The 15,724-nt window shown below is 47.3% G+C and overlaps 1 protein-coding gene across 2 annotated transcripts in view; it reads left to right on the forward strand.

The window, feature by feature from the left end:
• mmel1 (membrane metallo-endopeptidase-like 1) overlaps positions 1–15,724 on the forward strand; it is a 34,044-nt gene that overhangs the window by 8,270 nt on the left and 10,050 nt on the right. For both annotated transcript variants that reach the window (XM_061258046.1, XM_061258045.1), the window contains exons 4-12: positions 493–540; positions 4,448–4,507; positions 4,952–5,113; positions 6,358–6,438; positions 7,547–7,642; positions 9,351–9,469; positions 9,631–9,696; positions 9,939–10,073; positions 15,014–15,103. In XM_061258046.1, the coding sequence (XP_061114030.1) occupies positions 493–540; positions 4,448–4,507; positions 4,952–5,113; positions 6,358–6,438; positions 7,547–7,642; positions 9,351–9,469; positions 9,631–9,696; positions 9,939–10,073; positions 15,014–15,103 (857 nt within the window). The remainder of the gene's footprint in view (positions 1–492; positions 541–4,447; positions 4,508–4,951; positions 5,114–6,357; positions 6,439–7,546; positions 7,643–9,350; positions 9,470–9,630; positions 9,697–9,938; positions 10,074–15,013; positions 15,104–15,724) is intronic.

Consider the following 15,724-nt stretch of genomic DNA (forward strand, 5'->3'; position numbering starts at 1 on the left):
ATAATTTGCCATTAACAAATAAACATTAGGGCCAGGAGAGTTACATCTCTTGATAATGGAAGGTGAAACATTTTCTCAGGCAAAAAGTCATAAAAATCACACCTTTAACAGAGCTATGAGCAGTCTGCTGTGACTTTTGCTCCGATGCACTGTTGAACAACGCCGGCTTCAGAGCGCATCATCTGCAGAAGAATTATGTCTGTCTGTCTCAGAGGCACGGGTCACGACGTGTCCCCTCTGCTCAAAACGGTTCCAACAAATCTAACCTGGAGCTCGTTGATAACAAACACGTCAGATCTGCCAAGACGGAGTCTGCGCTCCAGTGCAGGTGGCTGCTTGTTTGCGATGTGCTATACGTTTCCAGAGGAAAACGTAACATTTTATCCCTCAAAACATTTGAACATTGTTTGGAAAAACGCAAGCCCCGGGGCAAACAGGAAGTCACTGGGAATCCTGCTTTTTTTTCCCACCCCTTTTCCCCTGCCTGTGCAGAGCGATCCAGCAGAAGCGGAACAACCAGGAATGCCGGAGTCATCGAGGGTGAGCGCTGTGCGCAGGACTTAGCGTATCATAACATAACATAGCATAGCATAACGTAACATAACATAACAAAAGGTAATGGGGAGAACAGGCCATTCAGCCCAGCAATGCTCGCCTTTTCCTACCCTTAAGTGTATCGACTGCCTAATTCGCCTAAAAGCTAAATAGAATCTAACACCGTATCAGGCCTGGTCTTGAAAACCCCCCAGTGTTTCTGCCTCCACTACATACACTGACAAGCTATTCCACACATTGACCAGTCGCTGTGTGAAAAAGTACCCCCTAATATCTGTACGGAATTTCTCCTTTGTCAATTTCCATTTGTGTCCTCTCGTTCTGCTAACCGAACTCAACCTGAATAATCCCCTACAATTCTCTTTGTTAATCCCTTTAATGAATTTAAAAGCCTCGATCAACTGTTAGCATCTCGCGGCTGAAGCTCATGTTAATAAGCAGATTCCGCTGAAGCTGGGCCCAGGCGTTATTAACCGAGGTGGAGATGGGTGTTAGGTTTCATATCATTATCATAGAGCAGGGTTGCACAACAAGGGCAATACTATGCAGTGCAGGCCTGAATCAGGGTAATTTATAGAGCTGTCAGCAAATTAAAAACAAGGCAACTGGTTGGAACAAAAACCTGTACATGGACTTGCCCTCGAGGACCGGAGTTGTCATCCCTGTCATATAGCAATGGGGGGAAGCCCCCCCCCCCCCCCTCAAGGACAATATGTGACTGTTTCTGCCTGTTGCCTGGCTGGAGGTCACCTTGTCCCCCCTCCCAAAATTCCCCCCAAACACAAATCTCATCTCCTGCCTCATCAGCAATGCAGTTTGAGCACAAGAAACAATGGCATAGCTGACAGCCCCAATTCCCATCACGCCTCGATACCCAGAAATGCCCTCTGCCTGCAGTGTTCGTGCCTATGTCTGTGTGCGCTTGGCAGACTGTCCGCCAGGTGGCGCTGTGCCCGCTGTGTTTTTGTCTTCAAATCCGAGATCGTAAGTGAGTTAGGAGCATCTGAGCCCTTGATTTGAATAAAGCATTTAACCCTCCTCAGTCTATGCCTCCACATTGATTTGCCCAAAATATTATGGTACGTCAGACAGTCATAACTTTATGAGACTCTTACACCATGTACTTAGGGACTGACTGGTCAAATAAATGAATACAGTCAGGTCCATAAATATTGGGACATCAACACAATTCTCCTCTTTTTGGCTCTATACACCACCACAATGGATTTGAAATGAAACGAACAAGATATGCTTTAACTGCTTTAACTTTCAGCTTTAATTTGAGGGCATTTACATCCAAATCAGGTGAACGGTGTAGGAATTACAACAGTTTCAATATGTGCCTCCCACTTTTTAAGGGACCAAAAGTAATGGGACAATTGGCTGCTCAGCTGTTCCATGGCCAGGTGTGTGTTATTCCTTCATTATCTCATTTACAAGGAGCAGATAAAAGGTCTAGAGTTCATTTCAAGTGTGCTATTTACATTCGGAATCTGTTGCTGTCAACTCTCAATATGAGATCCAAAGAGCCGTCACTATCAGTGAAGCAAGCCATCATTAGGCTGAAAAATCAAAACAAACCCATCAGAGAGATAGCAAAAACATTAGGTGTGGCCAAATCAACTGTTTGGAACATTCTTAAAAAGAAAGAACGCACCGGTGAGCTCAGCAACACCAAAACACCCAGAAGACCACAGAAAACAACTGTGGTGGGTGACAGAAGAATTCTTTCCCTGTTGAAGAAAAACCCCTTCACAACAGTTGGCCAGATCAAGAACACTCTCCAGGAGGTAGGTGTATGTGTGTCAAAGTCAACAATCAAGAGAAGACTTCACCAGAGTGAATACAGAGGGTTCACAACAAGATGTAAACCATTGGTGAGCCTCAAAAACAAGAAGACCAGGTTAGAGTTTGCCAAAAAAAAGCCTAAAAAACCTAAAAAAGCCTTTACCGTTCTGGAACAACATCCTATGGACAGATGAGACAAAGAGCAACTTGTACCAGAATGATGGGAAGAGAAGAGTATGGAGAAGGAAAGGAACTGCTCATGATCTAAAACATACCACCTCATCAGTGAAGCATGGTGGTGGTAGTGTCATGGCGTGGGCATGTATGGCTGCCAATGGAACTGGTTCCCTTGTATTTATTGATGATGTGACTGCTGACAAAAGCAGCAGGATGAATTCTGAAGTGTTTCGGGCAATATTATCTGCTCATATTCAGCCAAATGCTTCAGAACTCATTGGACGGCGCTTCACAGTGCAGATGGACAATGACCCGAAGCATACTGCGAAAGCAACCAAAGAGTTTTTTAAGGCAAAGAAGTGGAATGTTATGCAATGGCCAAGTCAATCACCTGACCTGAATCCGATTGAACATGCATTTCACTTGCTGAAGCCAAAAGTGAAGGGAAAATGCCCCAAGAACAAGCAGGAACTGAAGACAGTTGCAGTAGAGGCCTGGCAGAGCATCACCAGGGATGAAACCCAACGTCTGGTGATATCTATGCATTCCAGACTTCAGGCTGTAATTGACTGCAAAGAATTAAAAAGTGAAAGTTTGATTTATGATTGTTAGTTTGTCCCATTATATTTGGTCCCTTAAAAAGTGGGAGGCACATATACAAACTGTTGTAATTCCTACACCATTCACCTGATTTGGATGTAAATACCTTTTTTAAAGCTGAAAGTCGGCAGTTCAAGCACATCTTGTTCGTTTCATTTCAAATCCATTGTGGTGGTGTATAGAGCCAAAAAGATGAGAATTGTGTCGATGTCCCAATATTTATGGACCTGACTGTATGTGAGGAATTATGCCTTGACATGCTTTTTAATTACGCAACAAATGCAACCATTAAATAAAAATGAATCGCATGAAAAGGCCCCAATGACTTTATCACATGGCAAGTTCTAATGAACCATTATAATAACTTATTAACTGCTCATTATAACTTTAGAATAAAGCTTTTTCATAAATAATTAATAATAATTTCCTTAAAATAAAAAAAATAATAAACCTGTTCTTATTTCTTCTGCATTGTAGAGGATCTTGTATTTCCTTCCTAGTTTATTGGGCTTATTTTGTGTCATCCATCTGTTGTGTGGTTCATCTATTTAATATGTCATAAATTCATGAGTTCATAAAAAAGTCATAGCGATTGCATAGAAGCTGCATGTGTGTGCGTGTGTGTGTATGTGTTGCGTGCGTGTGTATGTGTGTACACGTGTATACCTGTGTGCCAGCACATGTGTGTGTGTTTATGTGTTGTGTAAATGTGTGTGTCTCTGTGTACACGTGTGTGTGTGTGTGTGTGTGCAAGCACATGTGTGTGTGTATGTGTTGTGTGCATGTGTGTGTCTGTGTACACATGAGTGTGTCTGTGTGCAAGCACACGTGTGTGTATGTGTTGTGTGCATGTGTGTGTCTCTGTGTACACGTGTGTGTGTGTCTGTGTGCAAGCACATGTGTATGTGTGTGTGTGTGTTGTGTGCATGTGTGTGTCTCTGTGTACACGTGTGTGTGTCTGTGTGCAAGCACATGTGTGTGCGTGTCTCTGTGTACACGTGTGTGTGTGTCTGTGTGCAAGCACATGTGTATGTGTGCATGTGTGTGTCTCTGTGTACACGTGTGTGTGTGTGCAAGCACGTGTGTGTATGTGTTGTGTGCATGTCTGTGTCTCTGTGTACACATGTTTGTGTCTGTGTGCAAGCACGTGTGTGTGTGTTGTGTGCATGTGTGTGTCTCTGTGTACGTGTGTGTGTGTGTCTCTGTGTACGTGTGTGTGTGTGTGTGTGTGTATGTGTGTGTGTGTGTGTGTGTGTGTGTGTATGTGTGTGTATGTAGTGCAGTACACAGAATGAATGGCCTAATTCTCTATCTTTGCCCCTTTCAGAGCCCCCGTATCGGTCTGACAGCAACGCTGTGTGCACGACATCTGGGTGTGTCACTGCAGGTGAGCAACAGGGCACTGACTGCACTGAGCCTCTATGTCCGCTGGGCCCTCTTGGATATGAACCTTACTGTCATACTGTGCCAGTCATATGGTGACCGGCTGTTTCAGAGTCACATGGGTACCAGTTTCTTTTTTGTTGAGTCATAGGAGTTCTTTGTAGTTTCAGAATCACACAGATTGCCAGTTTTTCTCAGATTCAGTTGCTCGTTGTTTCAAAATCATGTGGGATACCAGTTTTTCTCTGACTCATATCAGTTGCTGGTTGTTTCAAAATCATACGGGTTACCAGTTGTTTCAGTGTTTTCTCATAACTTTGACCTTATTCCCTTCCCCTGCCCCTCTTGGTTACTGTCATCGCCATTTCACACAGACACAGTGTACATAGTTCCTCCCTTCCCTGTTTGAACCGTGTCCCTAATCCCCATCCCCGGTGTGGTCTGACAGCTGCGCGGCTGCTCCAGAACATGGACCCGGCTGTCGAGCCCTGCCAGAACTTCTACCAGTACGCCTGCGGAGGCTGGCTGGACCGGCACGTGATCCCCGAGACCAGCTTCCGCTACAGCGTGTTCGACATCCTGAGAGACGAGCTGGAGATCATCCTGAAGGGTGAGCGGCCCCGGGCTGGAGGGAGGGCGTTTTCACTCCTGAGTAGTGAAACCGTAGAATCTCTCCCCACCTTCAACAAGCGCAAGCTGAAGACGCACCTCTTCAAGCAGCACCTCTTCCCATCCCTCCCTACCTCCCTGTGAACCTTAATTGTTGTCTCTGTGACTTGCTTTGTGTATTGGTATTTTTAGTTGGCTAGGTAAGCAGTGTTTCGATAGTTCACTTTGGTCACTTTTGCTCTGTTGTTTGTTTGTTTCTTTGTTCAAAAAAAAGAAAAAAGAAATTGGCCCTCGTCCTTATCTTTGTTGTACAGGTAGCAGTTGAAATTGTACTTCCCTCTAGGGTCTTTCAGCGAACTTATCCCTGGTTATGGGTATGCACTTTGTTGTACGTCGCTCTGGATAAGAGCATCTGCCAAATGCCAATAATGTAATGTAATATAATGAGTAGACGTCGGTTTCATTGGCCGACATTGGCTCCGGCGGTAAGACCAGTCGTCTGGCAGTCGGAGGGTTGCCGGTTTGATTCCCTCCCTGGGCGTGTCGAAGTGTCCCTGAGCAAGACACCTGACGAGCTGGTTGGTGCCTTGCATGACAGCCAATTGCCGTTGGTGTGTGAATGGGAGAAGCATCAATTGTACAGCGCTTCGGATAAAGGCGCTATATAAATGCCGACCCTTTACCATTTAGATGGCCATAGATGCTTTTCCTTTTTTGGTTCAATTTTCATATTTTCATATTTAAAGTACATCAATTTGGGGGAATCGATCACATCGAAAAAGACTCTGACGATATACAAAATATGTAAATATTACATAATTATAGCATATGTGCACTACAAAGCAGAGACACTATGGCAATCTCATGATGAAGAGCATCATTGTAAAAAATTCCTGATCCAACATATGACATCGGACCATTTGGTGAATGTGTTAATGTGTTACATGTCTAAATAATACTGTGACCAATTATATGCCAATGAAATCCCAGGTTCTACCCAACCTATGGCATAGATGCTTTTCCGTAAGCATTGAGCGGATTCAGTAGTCCCAGACTATTCATTAGTTCACTGTTCCTGGGAGTCTGCTTTCTGCACCTGCTGTCGGGTGGCGTGGTGTTAAAATGGCAACACAATTTACCCATTCAAAATTGTAGAGGAAAACTGTTTAAAAATGGCGTGTTGTGTTATATTAGCCTGGTTCCACACTTCCATGCTTGCTTTAATATATTGATGTTTCCTGTCAGGGGTTCTGGAGACCAAGAATGAGCAGGACAGGGAAGCCTTCAGCAAAGCCAAGACCTTGTACAACTCCTGTATGAACGAGAGTAAGTCACCCGCAAAGCTAGCTGTGCGAAGCTCAGTGAGACGTGTGGCCCAAACAATCGGCAAAATGCCATTTACCCAAGCTCTCTCTGCAATCACATTTCAAAATGGCAGGGTCCGTATGTGAGGAAAAATGATTAATGACACAATAAAAAAAAAAAAGTGTGTTGATTAATAGCCTCACCTCAGGTATACAAAGGCCACCTGAGGTGGATCAATTGCTGGTGATTAAGTCAGTGACAGCGATGGCAGATAGACGAGAACACGTCTCAGATGAAAGAAGCCAGGGTGGCACCCGGTTGAGGCATGGGAGTTTGATGCAGGCGTGGGTTTGATGCAGTTGCACACCGAGGACCACAAACCCCCGGTCCTGCCAAATCCGAGGACGGCCAGCGTGTGAGGGAGCGGCGGAATTGGGCCACCGCTCCGGGGCCGGGGGGAGGGATTTGGCGGGGAGGATCGCCGCACACACGGATGGTGCAGTGGGTAGCACTGCCGCCTCACAGCAAGGAGGTCCTGGGTTCGAATCCCCGTCGGCCGGGGCCTCTCTGTGCGGAGTTTGCATGTTCTCCCCGTGTCTGCGTGGGTTTCCTCCGGGTACTCCGGTTTCCTCCCACAGTCCAAAGACATGCAGGTTAGGCTGATTGGAGAGTCTAAATTGCCCGTAGGTATGAGTGTGTTAGTGAATGGTGTGTGTGCCCTGCGATGGACTGGTGACCTGTCCAGGGTATATTCCTGCCTTTCGCCCAATGTATGCTGGGATAGGCTCCAGCCCCCCTGCGACCCTGTTCAGGATAAGCGGGTTAAGATAATGGATGGATGGATGGATGGATCGCCGCACACAACCGCTCCTCATCGCCCCAGAATCATGGTCCCGGGCTCGAGACAGTGTGGCTTGAGGAAGGAGTGTTGATCTCCTCTCGGCCACCGGGGGTACAGGGCCGTAGTTGTGTTTCCTCAGTGTACATTAAATAAACAGGCTAGTATTGGCCACCAAATTGGGAAGCCGATGGGGAAGAAAACAAAAAAGAAAACAAAAAAATGAGTCTCAGATGAGCTGCTGTCGTGTTGCCTTGTGGGTCCGTGTTGTGACTGTGGCGCCCCCTGCAGGTCTGATTGAGCAGCGCGACTCTCAGCCACTGATCGAGCTCATCGACACCATCGGCGGCTGGCCTGTGGCCTCGGACGACTGGAACGGCACCGCAGGTAGGGAACGCCCGGCCCGGTCCTCCTGGAGGACGCCGACCGCACCGGGTCGAGAGAATGTCACATGAACCACGCACCGGACGGCTAAACTGGCGCCTCCTCCGTAATTGCGAGGCAGTGGGAGTAATCGAGAAGTGAATTTTATTAATTTAATGGTTGATGACGATGAACAATGTCATTACAAGCCTGCTCTGTCAGACGCTCCACCCCCGCATCATCGGCATCATAGCCGGCTTTGACCTGAGCGAGACACCTGACCCCCAAATACTCCTGACGAGCCGGTTGGTACCTTGCATGGCAGCCAATCGCCATTGGTATGTGTGTGTACGTGAATAGGTGAATGAGAAGCATCAATTGTACAGTGCTTTGGATAAAGGCCTGTATAAATGCCAACCACCACCAGCTTTTGCCACCCAACTAAAGTAAGTATAACTGAGTACAGCTGCATAGGGTTCAGAGGGTTATCCGCAGAAAAAGCCTATGTCCTGCATGACCATGTCCAGTGGTGAGGCTAGTGTTTTGATATGCTTGTCCTGGAGAGGCGCAACACCAGGGCTCCCCTGGAGCAATGCAGGGTTAAGGGCCTTGCTCAAGGGCCCAACGGCTGTGCGGATCTTATTGTGGCTACACCGGGGATCAAACCGCCGACCTTGCAGGTCCCAGTCATGTACCCTAACCACTACGCTACAGGCTGCCCGGGCCCTTACAGCAGGACAGCACTTAGTCGATCAATTCAAAGCAGCTAGGTGAACTCAGCTCACCCTGAGTTTTTGGTCTGAAATGACTGTTTATATTAAGCTGAAAACAAGCACCAGCAGACCCTGGGGCTCTCCAGGACTAGGGTTTCAGGCTGGGGGGGGGGGGGGGAGCAGCCTGTTTATACTCTTTCCCTGGCAGTTAGTAGCCAATGTACCCAGGGAAGTACTCCTATAACACCTAAACAAGGACAATTGCATTTTCCTGGGGTCCTGTTAAGCTTCGCTAATGCAGTTACGCAAGACAATTTTCCTTCCCACTGTTTGCTCAATTAGCGGATGGCTGTATCCACGGCAACATCAAGCACTTCGCATTTCAGGTTTGCGTTCGACTACGTCCAGCCATTTAAGAGCTAATCGTCGTAAGTTGATTGAGTGGCTTAAGGTGCATCTCAGCATATTAGTTATTATTAATATTTCAGAGAAGTCTCATTGGGAACCACTGTCATTAACATGGTGTTTGTGCTTCAGTGTTTAGCTAGGTTACACAACCACTAACCATGTTCCACACGCTTGTGGAGCTGAGCTAATATTCTGTGCAGAGGCATTGCACAAGAGTTGCCAGAATTAGTCTAATCAGCAGATTGCCCTGCTGAAAAAAAACACGCTCAAGCAAGGTTTTGAAACAGTTGGTAGCTGGTTGACCAGGTCAGACCGGCTCCCAGCTTGACATGGTTTGACTAGCTTAGACAAACTACTCAGACAAACTATTAGCACTAGCCAATTAGTGAGCTCATACCAAGCTAAACCAGCTTCATGACCAGCTTGGCCATGCTAATTGACCAGCTCATATTCAGCTAGACCGGCTTATGACCAGCTTGACCGGCTCAATTCTCAAGCTGGTCAGCTGGCATAGCTGGATTTTGCAGCAGGGGAGCTAAGCTAAATGCTCTGTGCAGAGGCATTGAATGAGAGAGCAGGTTACACATCACAAGGTCATTCTGTCCCCACAGCGAAGGAGTGGAGTCTGGAGGATGCTCTTGCCACCCTCAATGCACGTTTCCACAAGAAGGTCCTGCTGGACATGTTCGTTTGGACGGACGATCGCGACTCTAGCCACCACATCATCTATGTAAGGACACCGGGATAAAGCAGCAGATCTTGGTTGTTTGAACGTGCACCTCAGTTTCCATTAGGACAGTGCTGTGATTGGAAATAGCTTCCTTAATACGCTGATATGCTTTAGTAATTAACTAATGAGCTGGAACATCGTGACTCTCTGTGTTTGGACAGATTGACCAGCCAGGGCTGGGAATGCCTTCCAGGGACTATTACTTCAACGATGGAAACTACAAAAAGGTAGGGAATCCTACACAGGGTACAAATCATCATCAATGTGTCCAGTGTGAATACAGGGTATGATGACACATCTTGCTGACAATTAATACTGTGTGTTTGTGTGTGTCTGCTCTTGGCTTGTGTGTGTGTGTGTGTGTGTGTGTATGTTTGCATATGTTTGTGTGTGCGGAAATGTCTGTTTTGTGTGTGTGTGTGTGTGTGTGTGTGTGCACGTACGTGTGCGTGTGTATTTTCCCTGACAGGTGCGAGACGCATACCTACAGTTCATGTTCTCCATTGTGCTGATGGCGCGTGAGGATAGCAATCTGACCGGGGACGTGCATCGCGTCTGGGAAGAAGTGGTACAAGTGTTGCAGCTGGAAACCGACATCGCCAACGTGAGTGTTCACTGCTATAGACCTTCACCATAACTCCACAACCCTGCACAGTGACTTCCCACTGCTATAGACCTTCAATGTAACTCTACAACCCTGCACAGTGACTTCCCACTGCTATAGACCTTCAATGTAACTCTACAACCCTGCACAGTGACTTCCCACTGCTATAGACCTTCAATGTAACTCCACAACACTGCACTATGACTGCCCACTGCTATAGACCTTCACTGTAACTATACAACACTGCACTATGACTGCCCACTGCTATAGACCTTCACCATAACGCCACAACACTGCACAGTGACTTCCCACTGCTATAGACCTTCACTGTAACTCTACAACACTGCACTATGACTTCCCACTGCTATAGACCTTCACCCTAACTCCGCAACACTGCACAGTGACTTCCCACTGCTATAGACCTTCACCCTAACTCCACAACCCTGCACAGTGACTTCCCACTGCTATAGACCTTCACCCTAACTCCACAACCCTGCACGGTGACTTCCCACTGCTATAGACCTTCAATGTAACTCCACAACACTGCACAGTGACTTCCCACTGCTATAGACCTTCACCATAACTCCACAACCCTGCACAGTGACTTCCCACTGCTATAGACCTTCAATGTAACTCCACAACACTGCACAGTGACTTCCCACTGCTATAGACCTTCAATGTAACTCCACAACCCTGCACAGTGACTTCCCACTGCTATAGACCTTCACCATAACTCCACAACCCTGCACAGTGACTTCTCACTGCTATAGACCTTCACCATAACTCCACAACCCTGCACAGTGACTTCCCACTGCTATAGACCTTCACCATAACTCCACAACCCTGCACAGTGACTTCCCACTGCTATAGACCTTCACCATAACTCCACAACCCTGCACAGTGACTTCCCACTGCTATAGACCTTCAGTGTAACTCCACAACCCTGCACAGTGACTTCTCACTGCTATAGACCTTCACTGTAACTCCACAACACTGCACTATGACTGCCCACTGCTATAGACCTTCAGTGTAACTCCACAACCCTGCACAGTGACTTCCCACTGCTATAGACCTTCAATGTAACTCTACAACCCTGCACAGTGACTTCCCACTGCTATAGACCTTCAATGTAACTCCACAACACTGCACTATGACTGCCCACTGCTATAGACCTTCACTGTAACTATACAACACTGCACTATGACTGCCCACTGCTATAGACCTTCACCATAACGCCACAACACTGCACAGTGACTTCCCACTGCTATAGACCTTCACTGTAACTCTACAACACTGCACTATGACTTCCCACTGCTATAGACCTTCACCCTAACTCCGCAACACTGCACAGTGACTTCCCACTGCTATAGACCTTCACCCTAACTCCACAACCCTGCACAGTGACTTCCCACTGCTATAGACCTTCACCCTAACTCCACAACCCTGCACGGTGACTTCCCACTGCTATAGACCTTCAATGTAACTCCACAACACTGCACAGTGACTTCCCACTGCTATAGACCTTCACCATAACTCCACAACCCTGCACAGTGACTTCCCACTGCTATAGACCTTCAATGTAACTCCACAACACTGCACAGTGACTTCCCACTGCTATAGACCTTCAATGTAACTCCACAACCCTGCACAGTGACTTCCCACTGCTATAGACCTTCACCATAACTCCACAACCCTGCACAGTGACTTCTCACTGCTATAGACCTTCACCATAACTCCACAACCCTGCACAGTGACTTCCCACTGCTATAGACCTTCACCATAACTCCACAACCCTGCACAGTGACTTCCCACTGCTATAGACCTTCACCATAACTCCACAACCCTGCACAGTGACTTCCCACTGCTATAGACCTTCAGTGTAACTCCACAACCCTGCACAGTGACTTCTCACTGCTATAGACCTTCACTGTAACTCCACAACACTGCACTATGACTGCCCACTGCTATAGACCTTCAGTGTAACTCCACAACCCTGCACAGTGACTTCGCACTGCTATAGACCTTCAATGTAACTCCACAACCCTGCACAGTGACTTCCCACTGCTATAGACCTTCAATGTAACTCCACAACCCTGCACGGTGACTTCCCACTGCTATAGACCTTCAATGTAACTCCACAACACTGCACAGTGACTTCCCACTGCTATAGACCTTCAATGTAACTCCACAACCCTGCACAGTGACTTCCCACTGCTATAGACCTTCAGTGTAACTCCACAACCCTGCACAGTGACTTCCCACTGCTATAGACCTTCAGTGTAACTCTACAACCCTGCACAGTGACTTCCCACTGCTATAGACCTTCAATGTAACTCCACAACCCTGCACAGTGACTTCCCACTGCTATAGACCTTCAATGTAACTCCACAACCCTGCACAGTGACTTCCCACTGCTATAGACCTTCAATGTAACTCCACAACCCTGCACAGTGACTTCCCACTTCTGTAGACCTTCACCATAACTCCACAACCCTGCACAGTGACTTCCCACTGCTATAGACCTTCACCCTAACTCCACAACACTGCACAGTGACTTCCCACTGCTATAGACCTTCAATGTAACTCTACAACACTGCACTATGACTGCCCACTGCTATAGACCTTCAATGTAACTCCACAACCCTGCACGGTGACTTCCCACTGCTATAGACCTTCAATGTAACTCCACAACCCTGCACGGTGACTTCCCACTGCTATAGACCTTCAATGTAACTCCACAACCCTGCACAGTGACTTCCCACTGCTATAGACCTTCACCATAACTCCACAACCCTGCACAGTGACTTCCCACTGCTATAGACCTTCAATGTAACTCCACAACACTGCACAGTGACTTCCCACTGCTATAGACCTTCACTGTAACTCCACAACCCTGCACAGTGACTTCCCACTGCTATAGACCTTCAGTGTAACTCCACAACCCTGCACAGTGACTTCCCACTGCTATAGACCTTCAATGTAACTCCACAACCCTGCACAGTGACTTCCCACTGCTATAGACCTTCAATGTAACTCCACAACCCTGCACGGTGACTTCCCACTGCTATAGACCTTCAATGTAACTCCACAACACTGCACAGTGACTTCCCACTGCTATAGACCTTCAATGTAACTCCACAACCCTGCACAGTGACTTCCCACTGCTATAGACCTTCAGTGTAACTCCACAACCCTGCACAGTGACTTCCCACTGCTATAGACCTTCAGTGTAACTCTACAACCCTGCACAGTGACTTCCCACTGCTATAGACCTTCAATGTAACTCCACAACCCTGCACAGTGACTTCCCACTGCTATAGACCTTCAATGTAACTCCACAACCCTGCACAGTGACTTCCCACTGCTATAGACCTTCAATGTAACTCCACAACCCTGCACAGTGACTTCCCACTGCTATAGACCTTCAATGTAACTCCACAACCCTGCACAGTGACTTCCCACTTCTGTAGACCTTCACCATAACTCCACAACCCTGCACAGTGACTTCCCACTGCTATAGACCTTCACCCTAACTCCACAACACTGCACAGTGACTTCCCACTGCTATAGACCTTCAATGTAACTCTACAACACTGCACTATGACTGCCCACTGCTATAGACCTTCAATGTAACTCCACAACCCTGCACGGTGACTTCCCACTGCTATAGACCTTCAATGTAACTCCACAACCCTGCACGGTGACTTCCCACTGCTATAGACCTTCAATGTAACTCCACAACCCTGCACAGTGACTTCCCACTGCTATAGACCTTCACCATAACTCCACAACCCTGCACAGTGACTTCCCACTGCTATAGACCTTCAATGTAACTCCACAACACTGCACAGTGACTTCCCACTGCTATAGACCTTCAATGTAACTCCACAACCCTGCACAGTGACTTCCCACTGCCATAGACCTTCACCATAACTCCACAACCCTGCACAGTGACTTCTCACTGCTATAGACCTTCACCATAACTCCACAACCCTGCACAGTGACTTCCCACTGCTATAGACCTTCACCATAACTTCACAACCCTGCACAGTGACTTCCCACTGCTATAGACCTTCACCATAACTCCACAACCCTGCACAGTGACTTCCCACTGCTATAGACCTTCAGTGTAACTCCACAACCCTGCACAGTGACTTCTCACTGCTATAGACCTTCACTGTAACTCCACAACACTGCACTATGACTGCCCACTGCTATAGACCTTCACTGTAACTCTACAACATTGCACTATGACTGCCCACTGCTATAGACCTTCAATGTAACTCCACAACCCTGCACAGTGACTTCCCACTGCTATAGACCTTCAGTGTAACTCTACAACACTGCACTATGACTGCCCACTGCTATAGACCTTCAATGTAACTCCACAACACTGCACAGTGACTTCCCACTGCTATAGACCTTCAATGTAACTCCACAACACTGCACAGTGACTTCCCACTGCTATAGACCTTCAATGTAACTCCACAACCCTGCACAGTGACTTCGCACTGCTATAGACCTTCAATGTAACTCTACAACACTGCACAGTGACTGCCCACTGCACTTGTTCTCTGTCTCTTTCTAGTGCTATAGTCCACTGCGCCTGTTCTGTGTGCAGCAGCTGTCTGCTCTGTCAGTAATGAGAATGTTTATTGCAAACTGCCATGGCGACAAGTCTGCTGTGACAGGCAGGTGGAATAATTTCCATTGCAATAATTTACTGTGCCCGCCCTCTGTCTGTTCAGTAGGACTGTCGATCGTGCGGTGTGCTATTCTCATTCCCATCACAGCAGTGTTCATTGTACTGTGTGATGAAATTGTGTTTTCCTCAAAAACCCATTGCAGAAGAAGGACTCAAGGTGTTATCACAGATGGTTGCTAAGTGATGACTGAGATGTGACATGATATCGTATCCCCCCCCCCCCCCCTTTGCACAGGCCACATCTCCCGCAGAAGAGCGTCAGGATGTCACGCTGCTCTACACCAAGATGACCCTCAGTACCATGCAGAACACCTTCTTCCTTAATGTGAGTGATCTCCCAGCATGCATGTGTGACTGAAATTGAGCTCAGAGAGGGAGGGAGAGAGAGAGAGAGAGAGAAATAGAGGGGGAGAGAGAGAGAGAGAGGGAGGGAGAGAGAGACAGAGGGAGAGAGAAGCTGAGAGAGGGAGAGAGAGAGGGCGGGGCTGTCTGTTTCATGGTTTGCTCATGTAGGTTAGTCTGTTCTGAAGGAAATGAGCAATGGCTTGATGGTGAAGATAGGTAAAGGTAGGCTGAAGTTATGAGTTGGGGTGGCCTGTAGCGTAGTGGTTAAGGTAAATGACTGGGACATGCAGGGTCGGTGGTTCTAATCCCGGTGTAGCCACAATGAGATCCGCACAGCCATTGGGCCCTTGAGCAAGGCCCTTAACCCTGCATTGCTCCAGGGGAGGATTGTCACCTGCTTAGTCAAATCAGCTGTATGTCACTCTGGATAAGAGCGTCTGCCAAATGCCAATAATGGAATGTAATGTAATGAGTTAACCGGTTAGCCAAAGCATGCTTTGGTCTCTGGGGTTTAATAATTAAAATTCTGTCATCAATATGGGTCATGTGTAGGGTTGTGTGTTTATGGCAGAGGAGGATGTGTGTGTGTGCGTGCGTGTGT

Source organism: Conger conger, chromosome 10, assembly GCF_963514075.1.
Source record: "Conger conger chromosome 10, fConCon1.1, whole genome shotgun sequence".
NCBI lineage: Eukaryota > Metazoa > Chordata > Actinopteri > Anguilliformes > Congridae > Conger > Conger conger.